Source organism: Bufo bufo, chromosome 11, assembly GCF_905171765.1.
Source record: "Bufo bufo chromosome 11, aBufBuf1.1, whole genome shotgun sequence".
NCBI lineage: Eukaryota > Metazoa > Chordata > Amphibia > Anura > Bufonidae > Bufo > Bufo bufo.
This window is the reverse complement of record NC_053399.1, coordinates 23155359-23177018: the sequence shown is the minus strand read 5'-3', so window position 1 is coordinate 23177018 and position 21660 is coordinate 23155359. Positions and strand designations below refer to the sequence as shown.

The 21660-nt window shown below is 44.6% G+C and overlaps 1 protein-coding gene and 1 long non-coding RNA gene across 2 annotated transcripts in view; both read right to left on the bottom strand.

The window, feature by feature from the left end:
- The window catches only part of TDRD9 (tudor domain containing 9), a 147551-nt gene extending 143914 nt beyond the window's left edge, over positions 1-3637 (bottom strand). The window contains exon 1 of the mRNA XM_040410868.1: positions 3489-3637. Within this exon, the coding sequence (XP_040266802.1) occupies positions 3489-3637 (149 nt within the window). The remainder of the gene's footprint in view (positions 1-3488) is intronic.
- LOC120981392 overlaps positions 1-21660 on the bottom strand; it is a 643721-nt gene that overhangs the window by 344397 nt on the left and 277664 nt on the right. The window contains exon 2 of the long non-coding RNA XR_005774705.1: positions 14000-14004. This is a non-coding gene — a long non-coding RNA (uncharacterized LOC120981392). The remainder of the gene's footprint in view (positions 1-13999; positions 14005-21660) is intronic.

Below are 21660 nucleotides of genomic sequence, written 5' to 3'. Positions count from 1 at the left end.
ATTTATTGCCCAATGGCATCATTTTTGTCGGCCAAGCTCCTGATCCAGAAGAAGCTTCTGCTGTACGTCTACGGGCCCCGAAGAGGTGTCATCACTTGTGTCCTGGCCAAATGTGTGTTATATGTAAGGCCAGCGTATGGGATCATGAAGCATACAAGAGAATGGGCCATCAATATAAAAGTACCTGAAAACCTGTCTCAAGGGTCATCACCGTCTGATGAGAGGGGTACGACACCCGACACCCCCAACATTCAGCTGTTCGACAAGGCAGTCGTGCTATGGCTTCCTCACCAAGCACAGTGACGTATAGTGGTTGTGCTTGGTATTGCAGCTGTGGAACATTCACTTAACCACCTCCTGTCCGCACGTTGACTATAAACGTCCGGGGGGTGGTTCTCTATTTCTGAATGGACGTTCCAAAACGTCCGTTCAGAAACTGCAGCTGCACGCTAATCGTGGAACCGGAGTGCAAGAGCTGTGAGGTCTTTCACAGACCTCGATCAGCCCTGCACTGAGGCTGTACAGCGTTGTATTGCACTGTACAGCCTCTCTGGGGGGTGTATTTCTCCTGTAACTGGGGCTACTATGTGAAGTAAATGTCCCCCAGAGGTCTTGTATGACCTTATGGGGGCCGAAAAATAAAATTAAATCGACATATTTGGTATTGCTGCGTCCGTGACGGTTGGCTCTATAAATATATCACATAATCGACCCAGTCCAATAAACACCGTAAAAACTAAAAAATATATAACTGGCAAAAAAAGCCATTTTTGTCACCTTACATCACAAAAAGTGCAACACCAAGTGATCAAAAGGCGTATGTCCCACAAAATGGTACCAATAAAACCGACACCTCATCCCGCAAAAAATGAGCCCCTACATAAGAAAATCTCTCAAAAAAAACTATAGCTCTTACAACATGGAGACATTTAAAACATCATTTTTTTTTGTTTCAAAAATGCTATTATTGTGTTAAAGTGAAATAAATAAATAAATAAAAAGTACACATATTTGGTATCGCCGCGTCTGTAAAAGCCATCTCTATAAAATTTTACATGACCTAACCCCTCGGGTGAACACCGTAAAAAAAATAAAAATAAGAAATAAACTGTCAAAACAAGCAATTTTTGTCACCTTACATCACAAAAAGTGCAACACCAAGTGATCAAAAAGGCGTATGTCCCACAAAATGGTACCAATAAAACACAGTCACCTCATCCCGCAAAAAATTAGCCCCTACATAAGAAAAGCTCTCAAAAAATAAAAAAAACTATAGCTCTCAGAACATGGACACATTAAAACATAATTTTTGTTTCAAAAATGCTATTATTGTGTAAAACTTTAATAAATAAGAAAAAGTATACATATTAGGTATCGCCGCGTCCGTAACAATCTGCTCTATAAAAATGTCACTTGACCGAACCCCTCAGGTGAACGCTGTAAAAATAAATAAATAAAAACTGTGCTAAAACAACCAATTTTTTGGTCACCTTGCCCCATAAAGTGTTATAATGAATGATCAAAAAATCATATGTACCCAAAACTAGTACCAATAAAACTGGCACCTTATCCCCTACTTTCCAAAATGGGGTCACTTTTTGGGAGTTTCTACTGTAAGGGTGCATCAGGGGGCTTCAAATGGGACATGGCATCTAAAAGCCATGTGGCGCTCCTTTTCTTCTGCGCCCTGCCGTGTGCCCATACAGCAGTTTATGACCACATGTGGGGTGTTTCTGTAAACCGCAGAATCTGGCTAATAAATATTGAGTTTTGTTTGGCTGTTAACGATCGATGTGTTAGAGAAAAAAATTGGATTAAAATGGAAAATCTGCCAAAAAAGTGAAATTTAAACATTTGATCTCCATTTTCCTTTAATTCTTGTGGAACGCCTAAAGGGTTAACAAAGTTTGTAAAATCGGTTTTAAGTAACTTGAGGGGTGTAGTTTCTACAATGGGGTCATTTATGAGGGTATTCACTATGTAGGCCCCACAAAGTGACTTCAGACCTGAACTGGTCCTTAAAAAGTGGGTTTTGGCAATTTTCTTAAAAATTTGAAGAATTGCTTCTAAACTTCTAAGCCTTCTAACATCCTAAAAAAATAAAATGAAATTTCCAAAATGATGCCAACATAAAGTAGACACATGGGGAATGTTAAGTAATAAATAATTTTAAGAGGTATCACTTTCTGTTTTAAAAGCAGAGAAATTGAAATTTATAAAATTGCGAATTTTTCAAAACTTTTGGTAAATTTGGGATTTTTTCATAAATAGGTGAAGGTGAAATATATTGACTCAAATTTATGACTATCATGAAGTACAATGTGTCACGAGAAAACAATCTCTGAATGACTTGGATAAGTAAGAGTGTTCCAAAGTTATTACCACATAAAGTGAGATATGTCAGTTTTGCAAAATTAGGCCTGGTCAGGAAGGGGGCAAATGGCCCGGATGGGAAGTGGTTAAAGGAGTTGTCCCATCTTGTACTTTGGGGGCATATGGTTAGGGTACGCCCCCAATCCCACCGCTGGGACCTGCACCTATCCTAAGAATGGAGCCTGCAAAGTCACAGAGGGAGCACCACACATGCGCGGCCGACCTCCATTTATTTCTATGGGAATGCCGAATAGCGTGCTCGGCTATTTCAGTCAAAGCCATAGAAGTTAACGGAGCGGTGACCACGCTTGTGCGGGACGCTTTACATTCATTTCAATGGAACTTCGAAAAATAGCCAAGAGCGCCGCTCAGGTATTTTTGGCAATCCCATAGAAATGATTGGAGGGCGGCCACGCACGCGCCCTCCGTGACTTTATGGGCTCTATTTTAAGGATGGCTGTCCCCAAAGTACAAGACGGGCCAACCCCTTTAAAGCCCCATTGACACGACCGTATTTTTGCCTTTTTGTTGGGACGTTATGTCACCTCCCCTCTGCCATTTCCAGTACAAGGGTACATTCATTAAAAAAGTACATTATAACAGCCGCATTTCGCCGATGCAAAAAACAGACCCTTGAATTGTATGGAGGCTGTTTGTCCGTGAAAATAGACAATACGTGTCCGTTGTTTTTTTTACAGCCATTATTAAAGCCCCCCCCCCCCAAAAAAAGGGGGTATGAACACAACCATGGACTGCAATGACTCTGAGAAGATGGCCGCTTCTCACTGTTGTGTGAAATTACCCTTACAAGTCACACCTCCCTCCCAGCATTATGTCACCTGTTGCCAGCATCACTTATCACCCCCTTCCCCCACTCCCAGCAAGAGATGTCACCCCTTCCCCCACTCCCAGCAAGGCATGTCACCCCCAACCCCACTCCCAACAAGACATGTCACCCATTCCCCTTCCCCCACATTACCAGCATGACATGTCACCCCTTCCCCCACTCCCAGCATGACATGTCACCCCTTCCCCCACTCCCAGCATGACATGACATGTCACCCCTCCCCTACTATTAAAGCAAACACTATGAAGGTAGATGACAGGTCACGTACCCCTTAGACCTCTTGTTGCTGGCCTCCTGGTCCCCCGTCTCCGGGTCACTTCTGGGCTCAGACCAGGTCCCCAGCAGTTTGACATCTGACACCTCTTTACCGATGGTGAACCACTCACTGATCTGCTTCACAGTCAGTTTCTTCAACATGGCGCCAGCTTCAACTCTTCCCTCCTGCTCGGAGCCCGGCAGAAGCCTGACAGACAAGTAGCCGTCACGTGACTATTCCCCGGCGGCGGGAAATCCCTGCGTTACCATAGATACCAGGCCTACAGAAGGGCTGAGGTACCGCGCCTAGGCCAGCTCTTCTGACATTTAGGCTGGGTCTAGCAGAAATGTGCAGGCCGGTGTGCCTGTATGCTGACATGGCGACTTGAAAGTTAAAATAATAAACTTTTCAGTATCATTAATGAGGTGTTATAGCCACATACATGAGTAGTCCTGTAACATAAAGAGAGTCCTGTTCACACCTGCCTTCACGGTTCTGTTACAGATTCCATTACATAGTTCTGCATGCGCGCTATTTTTTTTTTACCAGCAAAATGGCGGACACTATGATGGAATCCAGCAGACCCTATTATAAGGCTAGGTTTACATCTGTACTCATTTTAAAGTTTTTTTTTTTTTTACTGGATTCATCCCATGACGGCCCTCAACATCACCTGACATACTCCGTGTTAACTGGGTTTGTCAGGTTTCTGCTTTCTTGCCAACCCCTTAAGATTGGCGTCCTGGAGCGGAGGCACTCGCATTACACCAGTTTTCTCTTTCATTGCCAAACCCCGTTTTAAGGCCCTGCTTAGGGCTCGTTCACACGAACATATTTTGCGTTCCGCATACGGTATATACGGAACCATTCATTTCAGCGGGTCCGCAAGAGATGCGGACAGCACTCTATGTGCTGTCCGCATCCATTGCTCCGTTCTGGACAAGAATAGGCATTTCTATAATAGGCCTCCTGTTCCGTTCCGCAAATTGCGTAAGGCACACGGGCGTCGGCACGGTCGTGTGAACGAGCTTTTAGTCTGAATAGCACCCCACCCACTTATGAGCACCCCAGCACATCAAGGCGCTTTGGGTGCCAGGGCTGCATCTAATGACAATAAAATCTGCTACCACGTACAATTACAGTACATGGAGGGCTGTCCAAGGCTAGATTCACAAATGTGGTGAAAGTCGGGCCCTACCAGGAAGACGACACATTGGGGCACATTCGCTATGGTGTCTGCGCCTGTTTTCTTATTTTTTAAGTCTCATTTACCGATAGATTTTTCTCCTGTTGAGGGGTCATTTATTATTGTTTTTATATCACGTTTTGGCGTATTCTTGTCACTTTTTTTGTCACAAAGGGGTTTTGCGGCAAAACCTGCGGCTTTTACCATCTTATGCCACTTTTTCGAGGTGTCGGAAAAAGGGGGCATGAATTGGGCGGAGAAGAGGACGAGCTGGCTGACCCGTCTCATTCATCATTTTCCACGCCAGTTTATGGCGTGGAAAATGGTCTTAAAGGGGTTATCCAACCCCATCATGCCCTCCAAAATGCCTGGGCACCTCTTACTGTATATGTTATACTTAGGCTACTTTCACACTAGCAACAGTCTTCTCTGGCAGGCTGTTCCGGTGGGTGAACAGCCTGCCGGATCCGTGCTGCCGCTAGTGCACGCGTGCTGCCGGAGGTCCGCTCCGGCCCCATTGACTGTAATGGGGGCGGGATGGAGTTCCGGCAGCAGCACGGCAAACCTGCCGAGAGGCGGCCGGAATAAAAATACGACATGTATTTTTTTTCTAATTGACCGTATGTCAAGTCCCATAGTGGGACTTTAAAGGCTATGGATACCTTTGGGGGCAATTTTTTAATATTGCATTGTACTCATTTTAAGATTAAACTTTTTTTTTTTTTTTAAATTGGTCTTTATTAGAAATATGGTGTCCTTTTTTTCCGTACATAGCTGGGATGCTCTAGACGCACACTTTGGATTTTCTGTCTTTTCCGTCAGACCAGGAGCTGACAGGCTCCTTATCTCTGCTCTCTGACCTCCTAAACAGTCATTATAGCTCATTTCTTATCTTACTGAGAAGAATGTGGCTTAAATAAGTGTTTATGAGGCACAAAGTTTAAGTGAAAGTACCAGTCACACAGCTAGAAAAGCAGTTAACCCTTTGTGACAGAACAGCTCAATATTTTTAATAAAGGCCAATTGAAATAGAGATTTTTTGTAAAATGCAATCATTAAAAAAAAATTGACTCCGAAGGTGTACGTAGCCTTTAAAAAAAAGTGAAAAAAGTAAATAAAAGATTTAAAAAATAAAAATTTAAATCACCTCCCTTTCTCCTTATTAAAAAAAAAAAAATGATTATTAGCATAGCCACATCCTAAACCAATAAAATATAAATGTATTTATCCCATACTGTAAATGCTATAATAAAAAAAAAGAAAAAAAAAGTATAAAAATGTGGTACTGACCCAGAGAGTTAAATTACTAATTTTTACTGCATAAGGATAGCTCTTAAAAACTAAACCCACAAAACTGTGACACCCTTTTGAATTCTTTTCCCCAGCTTCTCACGGCGAGACTTCGCTCGGCCGTCAGGGAGGGGGAGGAGAGGGATGAGACGCTGTGGGCGGTTAGGGATTCTGCAGGAAGTCGTTCTGGGCACTGTAAGAGGGGCGTTACTGGGCACACAAAGGGGAACATAATGCCCCTCTGGGCACCTTCAGGGTTTTATAAAAGTCGTTTTTTTGCAAAACTGCTGGACGGATTACAATAAAAAACAGCACAGCCGATTCAAGGTAAGCTGTGGAGCATGACTGGTTTAAAATCTGAATTTGTGTTATACGAGGTGACAGATCCCTTTAAATAAGCATTTCATTTGCATTTTGTGCTATAAAAAAATATGGACCAGGCAGCACAACTGTATTCAAAGAGAGGAGTTCTCTAGAAGAGTAGCTCCTGGTGAAAGAGCATTGCCAAAGCAGCTCCCGGTTAGGCCAAGTTCACACTAGTTATTTGGTCAGTTATTATCATCAGTGATTGCAGCCAAAACCAGGTGAGATTCAAAAGCACAGAACAGGTGCAGATCTTTCCATTATACCTTATCTCTGTGGAGGCTTCACCAATGGTTTTTGGCTCACAATAACTTTTTGAAATAACTGAAGTGTGAACACAGCCTTATGCCTCATTCACACGTCAGTGTTTGGTCAGTGATTTCCATCAGTGATTTTGAGCCAAAACCAGGTGCAGCTCCAAACACAAAACAGGTGCAGATCTTTTCCTTATACCTGATCTCTGTGGAGGCTCCAATCCTGGTTTTGGCTCACAATCACTGATGGAAATCACTGACGTGTTAATGAGGCTTTATACTGATTCTCTGAAAGCCGTGTGTGACCTACCACCAGATACCATTCAAAGGCGGTATATTTGTCTCTTTTTGCAACTCCTAAACCTTTGTAGACCAATGTTGATCTGATAAGTCATCAACGGTAGAAGAAAAAAGAGAAAACAAGGCGCCACTCACCGAATCTTCGTTAAATCGTGGCTTTATTCGGTCTAAAACATGGCGGGTGCGGGTCACATATAGCAGAAAGAAAGGCAACAGCCGTTTCACGCTACAACAGCGATTTGTCGCTTTGATCTGATAAGTGTTGCACTTTAAATATTGGACATCACCTTTAATATGCTATGATGCCACAAGGGGGTGCTATTGTCTAGGCTATGTTCTCTATTCTGTATGTGGAGCCTGTTACATTACACTCATCTGCTTTATAATTTAAAGGGCCCCTATCATGGAACAGATGCACATAAAAAACGGACATCTACATAAAGGTTCTAACTCATTAAAGTGGTGTTACAGTTTTAACTGGTAGAGGTTATTCATTGAATAATGAAGAGCTTTGGAACTTTCCTATATCTTTTCTGTATCAATTTCTTGCGATTTCTAAGTTCGCTGCTTGCTGTCATTGAACAGGAAACATCAGGGGGAATGTAACATTTTATGTAGTCTTAGGCTACTTTCACACTAGCGGCACGGACCTCCGGCAAGCTGTTCCGTCGGGTGAACAGCCTGTCGGATCCGTCCTGCCGCTAGTGACCGTGTGCCCCCGGAGTGCCGCTCAGTCCCCATTGACTATAATGGTGGCGGTGCACAGTTCTGGCGGAGGAACGGCAGCGCACGGTGAGATCCTGCTGGAATAAAACTGCGACATGTCCGACATTTATTCCGGCAGCCTCTCGCCGTGCGCTACCGTGCCTCCGCCGGAACTCCGCCCCCATTATCGTCAGAGGGGACTGAGCGGCTGTCCAGGGGCACACGGTCTCTAGCGGCAGGACGGATCCAGCAGGCCGTTCACCCGACGGAACAGCTTGCCGGAGGTCTGTGCCGCTAGTGTGAAAGTAGCCTTACATCAGCTTATGATATTCCCTCTGCTGCTGGAAGATGTGCCTATTTTATGACGAGGTGCAGGGGCGTAGCTATAGGGGAAGCAGGGGAAGTTGCTGCTTTGGGGCCCAAATTCAGTAGGGGCCCTCTGGATAGGTCATCAGTATCTGATCTGTGGGGGTCCGACACCCAGGACCCTCGCTGATCAGCTGTTGGAGAAGGTGCAATTGTAACAGAAAAACTGCAGCACTCTCCAGCCTTGATCCTTAATGCTTTATTTCACCAACAAAATGCGACGTTTCGATCAGTGTGATCTTTCTCAAGCAATCTAACAATGTGAACTAAACAGCGGATACATATACCCTACAAAGTCGGTCACATGACCTAATCAGTTATGCAAATACATCATTAACAAAGGCTGTGAGTACCACCCCTTTCTCTGCTCATCTTGCAGCAAATTCAACATAATGTGTCTTTCTAAAGTCTCATATAATGTGTATACATCAAAAAATCATACGTATCATTCCATCAACTTACTAAGATGCTGGGTGTGAACTGGGGAATATCGCCACTGCGGTAACTTCTATTATTTCAACCTTGTGTGAGGCCGAACTCCTTGCTTTACTCGGCGTTCCTCCATGTCAATTGCGCCTGCGCGTCTGTCTCATGACGTCAGCCTCAGGACGCTTAGCAGTCGCCCAGGAGACCAGACGCTTCCAATCCACGTCACCACTAGGTTAAGACGCGCATGCGCGCCCGACTCCAGTGGCGACAGGGCCCGGTGCCAAGTCTCCCGTCGCTGTGTAACGCCCCCTCGGCCGTTGTCATGGTATCCTAACACTTTGTGTCGTCCTCTTATACAGGGTGTAAACGCCAGAGTATAATTTCCATATTCTACCCATGTCCAGGGGCAAACTTGGTCTATAGTTAATATTGAAGTGGTTGAACTTAGATGTTTACTTATATGACCTTTAATCAAAAAAATTGTGTAAGGCTACATGAACTAGGTGTCCACTACTCGCCCAAAATTCGGGATTAGAGTACCCAGTCACTAGTTTGAGTTTAGCCACATGGTAATTGATTCGGGGTCCATAACCTCATACACGTAGGGCGGCACCATTCAAATTGGATCACTGAGTGTAAATCACCTCCGTCCTAGAATATGCCAGCACCTACCCTCATCAGACAATCCTGATGGTCACAATGGTAACACGTCTCCCCCTCTCACGGGGTTAATAGATGTAGCCATGGATCATCCCAAACAATTCTAGGGGGGGCATACCCTCCAATCTGGAGGGACGTCCGTCCCATATATCCAGTCATTCCAACCCATCTAGTCAGATAATGGGCACTCCCGTCTCCGGGTATGCATCCATAATTCTGACCATTAGGTCCTATCATACAATTCAACCCCCCTCCACTGTAGATATATATATACACCATACGGCTACTTCCCAAGGGCCACGTATCTCATTCCCCCATATATATGGAGCAAGCAGTGGAAACCATATGTTATAGTCCAGTGTAACGTAAATAGATCCAAGAATTTGCCCCCTTTGTGGGGTGAATATAGAGAAAAAATCCAAAATATTATATAGCCAGTGACTACCTTACAGTTGTCAATATTATGTCACCTCAGTCCGCATCCCCAGGTCACACCCGCATACCCAGTCATCTATAAAAAAGAAGACAGAAATTGTGTGAATATGTGACACATAAAAAATACAAAATTATTATACATAATCTCAACCATTCAGATTGGGTACTAACTTCATTAGTTAAAAAAATCCAATTAATACTTAAGTAGAGCATAGTATTAATAGACAAGTGTGGAGGCTATTAGATTCAGGGAGGTCAGTAGAGTAAGCCAATCCTAAATTCCCTGTTGAGGCCTTTGGGTTCGAGTGTTTGTAACTCGTAAATCCACCTCAACTCCATTCTTTTTAAGAGTTTCTCCCTATCCCCCCCTCTCCTTTGGGGTGGAACTCCATCTATGATGCGGAAACGTAGCTGCGAAACATTATGTTTAAAGTTGAGGAAATGTTCTGGGACGGGTAGTTCTGTCCTGGAGCTATCTGTCTCTTTTACTCCTCGTAGTAGTTTACGTATGTCATACCGATGTTGATTTATTCTTTTTCTAAATTCTTGGGTTGTTTCTCCCACGTAGAGAAGTCCACATGGGCACTGTAGTACGTAAATCACGTACTCAGATCTACAGGTGTAGTAATTCCCAATGTGGTATGTTTTTCCTGTCCTGGGATGTGAAAAGGAACTTCCTTTTAAAATGCCATTACAGTTACAACATCCCAGGCAGGGAAAACAACCCTTTCTCTGTATAAGGGGTAGGCTACGCTGTTTGGTATCAGCATTAACCAGCTTATCTCCTACATTGCGTGGTCTTCTATAGGACATGAGAGGTGTAGTACAAAATGCCTCGATATCAGGAAAAGACTCAGTGAGAATGTGCCAATTGTTTTTGAGGACATGTGTTATTTGTTTGCTAACTGCTGTGTGTGTCGACACAAAGGGAATCCTCTTGTTCTCCTCTCCTGATTCCTTTTTCTTCAGGAGGTCCTCCCTTCTAAATTGGTTAACCCTCCGTTTGTGCCTCTGCACCATAGGCCTTGGATAGCCCCTCTCATAAAACTTATTGCACATCTCACTGAGTCTAATCTCTGATAAATCATTATCTGTTACTATTCTTTTAACCCTGAGTAGCTGACTATATGGTAGTGACTCTTTCATATACCCAGGGTGGTCACTCTGGAATAGCAACATGTTGTTCCTGTCCGTAGGTTTTACAAACAGATCAGTATATAGTTTCCCATCTACGCAATACACTGTCGTGTCCAAGAATTGTAAACTGGTTTGGGAGTACACAGCCGTAAACTGTAATTCTGCATGGACTGAATTAATATCTCCCTGGAACTTGAGTAAGTTCTCAAGGGATCCGGTCCAGACAAAAAATATGTCATCTATATACCTCATCCAGCCTTTCACTGAAGTAAAATGGCTGGATGGGTATACAGAGCATTCCTCAAATTTGTTCATATAAATGTTTGCATAAGTTGGGGCCACATTGGACCCCATCGCGGTTCCCCGCTGCTGTACATAGTAGATATCCTCAAAGAGGAAGTAGTTGCACGTCAGGACAATCTCCAAAAGGGAGAGAACAAACTTAGCAATCACAGGCTTGGTCCCACTCCTTGAGAGGGTCCATTCAACCGAATCTAATCCTTTGATGTGGTCGATACTCGTATAGAGGCCGACCACATCAAAGGAGACCAGGTATTGTCCTTCCTCAATTTGCAAAGTTTGCAATTTTTTGAGGAAGTCCGTTGTGTCTTTTACATATGACCTAGTGGACATGGCATAGTCTCTGAGATATCTGTCAAGAAAAATAGCAGCTGGGGAAAAAATTGAGCCAATCCCAGAGACTATGGGGCGCCCAGGTGGATCTGGGAGGTTTTTATGTATTTTGGGCAATGTGTACAATAATGGTGTTACCGGTTTGTCCACCAATAAATATTCATGTAGCTTCTTATCTATTATATCCGATGCAAAAGCATCGTCTATCAATAGTTTAAGTCTCCTTTGGATGGAAAATTTGGGGTCAGCATCCAGTACTCGATATACCGCGCTGTCCCCCAATTGCCGCTGGATCTCGGCTAAATATTTATTGGTGTCCATAATTACCGTGGCCCCTCCCCTGTCAGCTTTTTTTATTGTGATCTCCTTTCTACTACTGAGATTTTTTCTCTCCCTGACTCAAATTGTTCTTATACTCACGTCCACTACTATTAATCTTAATTTTTTCTATACCTTTTTTGACTAGGTCAATGTATGTATTCACAGCGTCTTTCATGACTGGTGGTTGAAAATCACTCGGTAGAAAAAGACCCATTTCTTTCAGGCACAACATATCAGTATTGACATTCTCCTGATTATCTGTCCTGGTGGCTAATTTAGGGGAATCCTTAAAGAAAACCTGTAATTTAATACGCCTAAAAAACCTTTGTAGGTCTATCTCATAGTTAAACCAATCTATGTCTGAATAGGGACAGAAAGATAACCCTTTTTCCAACAGTGAGATTTCATCATTAGACAATGTAGCAGATGATATATTTACCACTAGAGTCTTTACATTTTCTGGTCCTATTGCATTCACTATATTGGTTGTTTCTTGGCCGTCTGTCCATGTTTGTAGTCCAGTGGTGGTTTCTTTGAGCGAGTCATTATCAATGCCTCGTTTCCTCCGCCTATGGTGCTTGCGCCCCCCTCTTCTTGGCGGTTTTTGGCGCCTTGTATCGGTCCTTGATCTAAAAAACGCTGGTCTTCACTTATTTCCCAAGAGGATTCAGTGTCGGTGTTGCGGTCTCTCCTTATTTGTCGCCTCACTGGTTTTTGTCGTCTCTGCACGTTTTTTCTCGGTCCCCCTTGTATGGGGTTTGTTCTATATATTTCTCCCTTTAAGTAGTCGTCCTGATCGCGGAACCACTTCTGACGTTTTGAGGTCTCTATGTTGGTTCTATACACCTGTAGATCTTTATCCGTTTGTTCTTTCATTATTGCATAGTCTTGCGATGTCATCATGGATTTCAAATGCATTTCCAATCCTTCTATCCTAGTTTTGTTCTCTATGAGTTCCTTTTGTAGGTACTCCATATTGAGGAGCATTATGTCCATTGAAAAACGGTTTGAAATTTGTGTGAATTTCACACAAAATTCTGTGTTTTTTGGTAGAAGGATTGGCCTCAGGTGTGTTCTTAAACCCCGTGGGATCCGCTCTGCTACGTAATACTCCTTCATAGTGGACAGGTGGAGTTCATAGTTAATACTTTGTTTCAACTCTGTCTCCCATTTTCTTTTAATTAGTTCTTTAGTTGGTTTATTCAGGAATGAGCCATCTCCCACAGCACCACCCAAAATGGAAATATGAATATGGAGCCATCTCCCACAGCACCACCCAAAATGGAAATAGAATATGGAAATTATACTCTGGCGTTTACACCCTGTATAAGAGGACGACACAAAGTGTTAGGATACCATGACAACGGCCGAGGGGGCGTTACACAGCGACGGGAGACTTGGCACCGGGCCCTGTCGCCACTGGAGTCGGGCGCGCATGCGCGTCTTAACCTAGTGGTGACGTGGATTGGAAGCGTCTGGTCTCCTGGGCGACTGCTAAGCGTCCTGAGGCTGACGTCATGAGACAGACGCGCAGGCGCAATTGACATGGAGGAACGCCGAGTAAAGCAAGGAGTTCGGCCTCACACAAGGTTGAAATAATAGAAGTTACCGCAGTGGCGATATTCCCCAGTTCACACCCAGCATCTTAGTAAGTTGATGGAATGATACGTATGATTTTTTGATGTATACACATTATATGAGACTTTAGAAAGACACATTATGTTGAATTTGCTGCAAGATGAGCAGAGAAAGGGGTGGTACTCACAGCCTTTGTTAATGATGTATTTGCATAACTGATTAGGTCATGTGACCGACTTTGTAGGGTATATGTATCCGCTGTTTAGTTCACATTGTTAGATTGCTTGAGAAAGATCACACTGATCGAAACGTTGCATTTTGTTGGTGAAATAAAGCATTAAGGATCAAGGCTGGAGAGTGCTGCAGTTTTTCTGTTACAATTGCATCTGGATCTGGGGAAGCTAAGGACTGGCTTCTGACACAGCGAGCACCACCACAGTAAGGAACATTCTATATTTTTCGTAGTGCTGCTGCACATTTTTTTCTTTTTTGCCAAACTCTGTTGGAGAAGGTAGCGCCATTGCCTTCTCCAGCTTTTCCTAGGCCATGTGACGTCACGTTTAGGGATGAGCGAATCGACTTCGGATGAAACATCTGAAGTCGATTCGCATAATACTTTGAATACTGTACGGAGCCAGCGCTCCGTACAGTATTAGAATGTATTGGCTCCTATGAGCCGAAGTTGAGACTTTGCATAATAACTTCATAAATCTATTTCTACTGTAAAAAAAACATTTCATGAACTCGGGTTCAGTTCCAAGGTACCACTTGGAACCGAATCCGAGTTTGGGAAATTATTTTTTACAGTAGAAATTGATTTATGAAGTTATTATGCAAAGTCCCGCGAGACTTCGCGAAGTAATAACTTCAGCTCATAGGAGCCAATACATTCTAATACTGTACGGAGCGCTCACTCCGTACAGTATTCAAATGAAGTGTTATGCGAATCGACTTCGTTCATCAGTCACAGCCCTATAGAAGTGAACTAACTAACAATAGCTGCTGTGATTTTTGTCTTTATTGATGCCAGTTTCCTGGTGTGAACAGCGATAAATATGCCGTCCCTGCTGTTCCACTCCCCCTTTTCTTGCCTCATCTGTAAAGTGGACAGACGGTGGCAAAGTCACAAACTTTGCAGCAAATATGGCGTGCAACAAAACTTGCTACTTTTTTAAGCCACTAATGTGACGTAAATAGCATAATAAATATCCCCTTTATGCACCTGCACACAATTTAACGTTGACTTTATTTGTATTAAACTTCTTCAGTCAATTTAATATACAGACCTTAAGGGTCCATTCACGCGGATCCGCAATACACTGGGCCTGCACCCCTATAGAAATGCCTATTCTAGGACATGTTTTTTTTTTTTTTTCGGGAGCCGCAGACCGGAAGTACGGAGCCGTAGGCCGGAAATGCGGATGCGGACAGCACAATGTGTGCTCTCCGTATCCTTTCCGTCCCCATTGAGAATAAATGGGTCCGCACCTGTTCTGCAGAATTGCGGAACGGATGCGGACCCATTCTACGGACGTGTGAATGGATCCTTAGGGTCCATTCATACGTCCGCAAGTGTTTTGCGGTCCGCAAATTGCTGATCTGCAAAACACGGACACCGGCCATGTGCCTTCCGCATTTTGCGGACCACACATTGCCGGCACTTTAAATAGAAATGCCTTTTCTTGTCTGCATCTGCGGACAAATATAGGACATGTTCCAATTTATTTTTTTGCAGAACTGTTTGCTGTCCGCATCTTTTGCGGCCCCATTGAAAATGAATGGGTCCGGATCCGTTCCGCAACGTTGCTTAGCGGATCCGGAACCATTTTGCGGACGTGTGAATGGACCCTTATAAGTGTAACCAGACAAAATGGCAAAGATGATGGAACCACGTTATAGCTTAGGGTGAAACTATCCACAGCAACCTCCGTTATATTACTATGAGGTCTCATGCACACGGCTGTAATTTTAGCAGATCGGAGGTGGACCCATTCATCTCAATGGGGCCGCAAAAGCTGTCCACATCCGTAAGTCCATTCTGCGGCCCCGTAAAAAAATAGAACATATACTATCCTTGTCCGTTTTGCGGACAAGGATAGGACTTTTCTCTAGACAGGGGGAAAAAGGTGGCATGCTCACAGCCGGGATCCGTGTTTTGCTGATCTGCTATTTGCAGACCGCAAAACACTTACGGCTTTGTGCATGAGGCCTTATCATTATAATTAGGAACGAGCGAACGTGTGCGCTTCAAGTTCAGAGTACAAGGTTCGGGTTATCTAAGAAATCCGTTATGGATTCCGCTACTATGGTCCGTGGTAGCGGAATCCATAGCGGATTTCTTAGATAACCCGAACCTTGTACGCTGAACCTGAAACACAGAAGTTGGCTCATCCCTAATTATAATGTTCAGAAAACTCTAGTAAACCATATTCCTGACAAGAACTGTTTGTGGCAGCCTGTATTATGTGCTTAGAGGATGCAGAAGTGTAAAAGATGGTCTGTATTCTGCTGACGGTATCAGTGAGGAAGTTCCCTTTGCCAGTTATGGCAATTATAACATTTTAGGGAATTGCAGAAAAGAAAGTACTGGTGACAAAGAGCTACAGAGATATAAACCAGACAGAAAGAGATGTATTCACTCCTCCAACACCAGGTGGCGCTGAGGAGACTGCAGGTCCTTCGTTGCTCCCTGTCAAACACTTGCGCTCTATCATCGATTAAGCTTCCTGTGCAGGCCCGGGTGACCTTCCTGAGCTGCGGACTTACTGCTGAGAGCTGAAGGTGGGTGCTGGGTGTATGTGCTGACTGCTCCTGGGGTGACAGGGCGGCAAGTGCCGGAGATAGCAATTATCTTACACACTGCTGCAGTGGACTAAGGGACCTCCATTGGTGTCCTGTGTGACATCTCCAGCACGGAGCAGCTCCTTCCTGTAATTGCATCGTGAGCCTCCATTACTCGGCTGTAGTACTCCTTTTCACTGTAGAAGAGTACTACAGCGGAGTAATGCAGCAAAGGAACCGCACTCAGTGTAGATGGTGTCCAACAAGGAACAGGACAGCCCTAGAGTCTACAGATGTCCTGCTCCGAATGTGACAACCACCTTGTAGGACATCATCTACACTGGGTGCGGTTCCCTCTTGGATGTAATAGGTTTAGAATGTGTTGGATTGTACCAGGGGGACAGACTGTGCCAGTTATGTACTGCAGGTGTCACTAGGACTTGCACAGCATTCTAAGTCTCCATTCACATGTCCGTAATAATGGGTCCGCATCCGTTCCGCAAATTGCGGACCCATTCATTCTCTATGGTCCGCGGCTCCAGAAAAAAATAGAACATGTCCTATTCTTGTCTGCAATTGCGGACAAGAATAGGCATTTCTATGGGGGTACCGGCTGGGTGTATAGCGGATCCGCAATGCACTACGGATGTGTGAATGGACCCTTAAACGTGTTGTCCGGGCATCTATTATTGATGACCTCTCCTCAGGATTGGTCATCAATATCAGGTCGGTGGGGGCTCCTTATCGGCTGTAAAAGGAGACAGCGCACTCAGTGTGCACGTGCCGTCTCCCTTCTCTCTTCCTGCGTGTTGCTTTTTTGACATAGCAGCAACAAGGGAGACGGCACGTGCACACTGTCTCCTCATGCAACTTATTGGCAGGGGTCCCGAATGTCGGAACCCCCACCGATCTGATATTGATGACCTATCCAGAGGATAGGTCATCAATATTAAAAGCCCGGACAACCCCGTTTAATGGGGTTGTCTCATGACAGAGCGCGGGTCAGGCTTTTGTGGCGCCAGCTAATCATGAGATCCCCCCCCCCTCCTCCCTCCATTTAAATGGAGCTGCAGACACGTGTACGTGCCGCTACATTAAAATCTATGGGCCTGCCGGAGGTAGCGGAGTACAAGCACCCTGCTATCTCTAGCATATCCATCACAGAGCACAGGCTACTTTCTCATGATCAGCAGGTGCCCCAACGTACTGACCCCCACCAATCGGACACATATCCCCTAACCTGTGTATAGGGGGAGAAGTTGTCTTCATGGGACTCGCCCTTGAATAGGGAAGGCTTCATGCCCCCTGTTTTGCTGCTGCCATGTTATTTTGCCCTTTAGTTGCTTTTGCATCATGCTTTTAGATAAATTGTCTCTGTATTCTAATTGACCATCTCTCCATGTAAACCTTCAAGGCTAGTTCACACAGAGTCTTAAGCCTGTATGAACATGAGGGAGAATGATGCCCGGCAGAGTGGTGCACGCCCCATTTCTTCTAGCAATCTGTGGAGGCGCTATGATAAATGACCCCCCAATGACTTTGCTGGTGAAGGGCGAATGGTTCTTCATCCAGTACCTTCAGCCTTTATTGGCAATAGATCTTCATCAGCCAGAAATTCTTTTTATGTTCCGTTTTATGTTTCAGATGGCAGGAAAAGCTTTTGCCGCCTGGTGGTCCGTTGCCAGACCATACTACACTAAGGCCTACCAAGAGATTTTTATTGGTATTCCAATTATGGGTTACCTGTATTACAAATTATCATATGGAGGTGAGTTGAATCTTGATTTTTTTTTATTTTGGGGGTAGACACAGATTTTGCGCAAAAGCTGCAGTTCATAGAAATATATTGAGTAGAGTGACAGGGGTTATGCACACCACAGAAAGTGATGACCTGTCACTAGCATATCCCAAGATCAAAGAGGTCACCTTACTGTGTTCCCTTCAATGCTTTTCCTTGCATGGGGGGGGGGGGGCACGGGGTGATGGTATATCTTAAGGGCTCTTTACACGGGGGGCCGAGAGTCTGCCAGAAAACCCTAACGAGCGTTTATAGATTATCTCGTTATCGATTATCTGGCGGTGTAAAAGTGGCTCCGAGTACCAGATGAAGGAGCTAAACGCTCATTCACGCAGATACAAAAATCAATGGTTTCTGGCAGCAGATCGTGCTGTGTAAACTCACTCTGTGTCCGGCAAACAACGAGTCAGTATGGGGAACGAGATGGCCTTAGCGATTGCTCCTCCCCATACTATGGAGGAGATCTCTGCATGTAAATGCTGCGCTCTCCTCCGCTGACAAGCAGACGATCCGCGATCGCCTGCTGTATCATCCCGTGTAAAGGGACCTTTAGTGCAGTGATCTCTAACATGGCCTGATTGCCGCAGTCTCTCAGGGCATGATGGGATTTGTAGTATTGTAACAGCTGGAGAGCCACAGGTTGGGGAACATTGTTTTAGTAGTAACCCTTTAACTAAGGCTACTTTCACGTTTTGTGCGGATCCGTCATGGATCTGCACAGACGGATCCGCACCGATAATACAACCGAATGCATCTATTCAGAACGGATCCGTTTGTATTATCTGTAACATAGCCAAAACGGATCCGTCTTGAACACCATTGAAAGTCAGTGGAGGACGGATCAGTTTTCTATTGTGCCCATTGACTTACATTGTGTGTCAGGACGGATCCATTTGCCTCCGCATCGTCAGGCGGACACCAGAACGCTGCAAGCAGAGTTTTGGTGTTCGCCCCCAGAGCAGAATGGAGACTGATCGGAGGCAAACTGATGCATTCTGAGCGGGTCCTTTTCCATTCAGAATGCATTAGGGCAAAACTGATCCGTTTTGGGCCGTTGTGAGAGCCCTGAACGGATCTCGCAAACGGAAACCAAAACTCCAGTGTGAAAGTAGCCTAAAACGTGTCTATCGCAGCAGTATCCCTACAGTTGCTTTGAGGGTCCATGCACCAAATGTTGCCATATGTACCTAGCCTTGGGGTACATTCAAATGACATTGAAGAAAAAGTCCAAAAAAAGGCAAACATTCCATTTTTAACTTCAATGTATTTATTTATTTTTTCATGGATGACTTTTTGTACTACAGTATCCTTAAATGGTATGGTGGCTGTCTGTCTGTGAAATAGGACTGTTCTGTTTTTTGGACAGCTGTTATTCAAGACTTACAAATTAGGCGCAGAGTCCAGCAGTCCGTGCCCCTGTCTGGCTTAGATTCAGCAATGTTCTACACCAGAAAACTGGCATAGAAGACGATAAATATGGTGGGGCTGACGGCTATTCAGGAAAGTGTCGAGGCCAGCGGAAAGACAGCGAAAGTGTATCTTTATGATAAATTTGCCCAATAGACTAGTGATTCTAAAAATGGCCTTTTGATGGCCGTTAAAAAAAAAAAGTCCGTCACATGGAGGTTTTTCAGTCTTGTGTGAGTGTACTCTTACAGCAGCACGCAGACTCCACGTGGACACCTCTATGAGGCACCATGTACCTCTGAAATACAAGAAGGTCATTATCAGTTTGCTTCCTTCCTGAGCTAGTCACTCTGAATTTACTCATAATCCATCTCCGCTGAGCAGACGGCTTTGGGGAGATATTATAGAAGTTGGTCTCCTCCGCTCTCCCCTACATAGACTTCTATGGGCCACATGTAACCTGATCTCTCAGTAAAGCTAAAAAGCTGTCTCCTCTCTGAAGATGGATTCTCAGTGATTGTTTCTTTGGGGAAGTAAAGGAGCCTGATACATGGGGAAAGGAAAGAGGCATTCTTATGATATAAACTTTCTTCTTTATTCTTGCAGTATTATTTCATGCACTGTTGTTGATAATAGGTACACTTTAATTGTGTGACCCGATTTGTGCAACTACAGCGACCTGAAGATCGCGTCGTCCCATTATGTCTTTGCATCTAATCATTGTCAATGGAGTTGCGATGCAACACGCTACATGCCGTGATGCAACAGTCACAAAGAAAACAGTTGAAGCATGCAAGTTGCACGCAACCAACAGCTAACACACGATTTCTATAACCCACATCTATAGGAAATCTGTTACCACGATTCTGGACTATTATCTGCAGCCATACCTGAGTAGTACTGCGAATAATGAGTTCAGATGACCATGTTTTATTTTCTGCTGTCCCCTGTCCCTCCTGTCGGCACTCAAAGCTGTGGTGAAGTGCGCGGTCCGGACTGCTGTGCCGTGCTAACATAGTGGAGAGGACGTGTGCACATGTACAGCAGTCCAGACAATGTATTTCAAATGCTGACAGTGGTGGAATGGGAAGCAGTAGGAAAATAAATACCAACCTGGACTCTTGATCTGCAGCACTACTTAAAGGGGTTGTGTCCCTTCATCCAATGGCATTTTTCTAGTAGAGAAAGTTAATACAAGCAAGTTAATAATGTATTGTTATTATCCATATTGCTTCCTTTGCTGGCTGGTTTCATTTTTCCATCACATTATACACTGCTCGTTTCCATGGTTACGACCACCCTGAAATCCAGCATCGGTGGTCGTGCTTGCACACTATAGGAAAAACTTTCGGCCTCTCTGGTGACCGGGACCGCAGGAGCACACATAGGCTGCTGCTTTCTTTATAGTATGCAAGAACAGCCGGATTGGAGGGTGGTCGTAACCAAGAAAATGAGCCGTGTATAATGTGATGGAAAAATGAATCCCGCCAGCAAAGGAGGCAATATGGAGAATCGCAGTACATTAGTAAGTGCCTTGTATTAACTTTCTCTACATAATGAATGCTATTTGCTGAAGTAACCAAACCCCTTTAAGTATTACAGCAGGTAGTTCAAAATCATGGTGACAGATTCCCTTTTAAGGTGTATGTATTAGAGACGGAAGGAGGGCATGCATGAAATAAAATCTTAACTTTTTTTTTTTCCTTTGCAGGCAAGAAAGCTGTAAAAGACAGCAGTAAGTACTACTTGTGGTTTGTATGAATCTCAGGCCTTTGGTTAGGCTACTTTCACACTTGCGCTTTCCCTTTCTGCTATTGAGATCCGTCATAGGATCTCAATAGCGGGCAAAACGCTTCAGTTTTGTCCCCATTCATTGCCAATGGAGACAAAACTGAACTAAACAAAATGGAGTGCTCCAGAATGCATTCTGTTCTGTTTGGTTGAGTCCCCATCGCGGACAGAATAACGCTGCAAGCGGCGTTTTTCTGTCTGCGATGTGGTGCAGAGCAAGACAGATCCGTCCTGACACACAATGTTAGGCTACTTTCACACTAGCAGCAGGATGGATCCGACAGGCTGTTCACCGTGTTGGATCTGCCGGACCACCGCTCCGTCCCCATTGACTATAATGGGGACGGAGCTCCAGCGCAGCACGGCGAAAGGCCGCCGGACTAAAAGTACTGCATGTCCGACTTTTTAGTCCGGCGGCCTCTCACTGTGCTGCGCCGGAGCTCCATCCCGTCCCCATTATAGTCAATGGGGACGGAGCGGCGGTCCGGCAGCACGGCGAAATAGCAGCAGGACGGATCTGACAGGGTAAACAGCCTGTCGGATCCGTCCTGCCGTTAGTGTGAAAGTACTCTAAGTCAATGGGGACAGATCAGTTTTTTGACTCAATAAAAAATTGATCCGTCCCCCATTGACGGATCCGTCTTGGCTATGTTAAAGATAATACAACCGGATCCGTTCATAATGGATGCAGATGGTTGTATTATCAGAACGGAAGTGTTTTTTCTGATCCATGACGGATCCAGCAAGAAC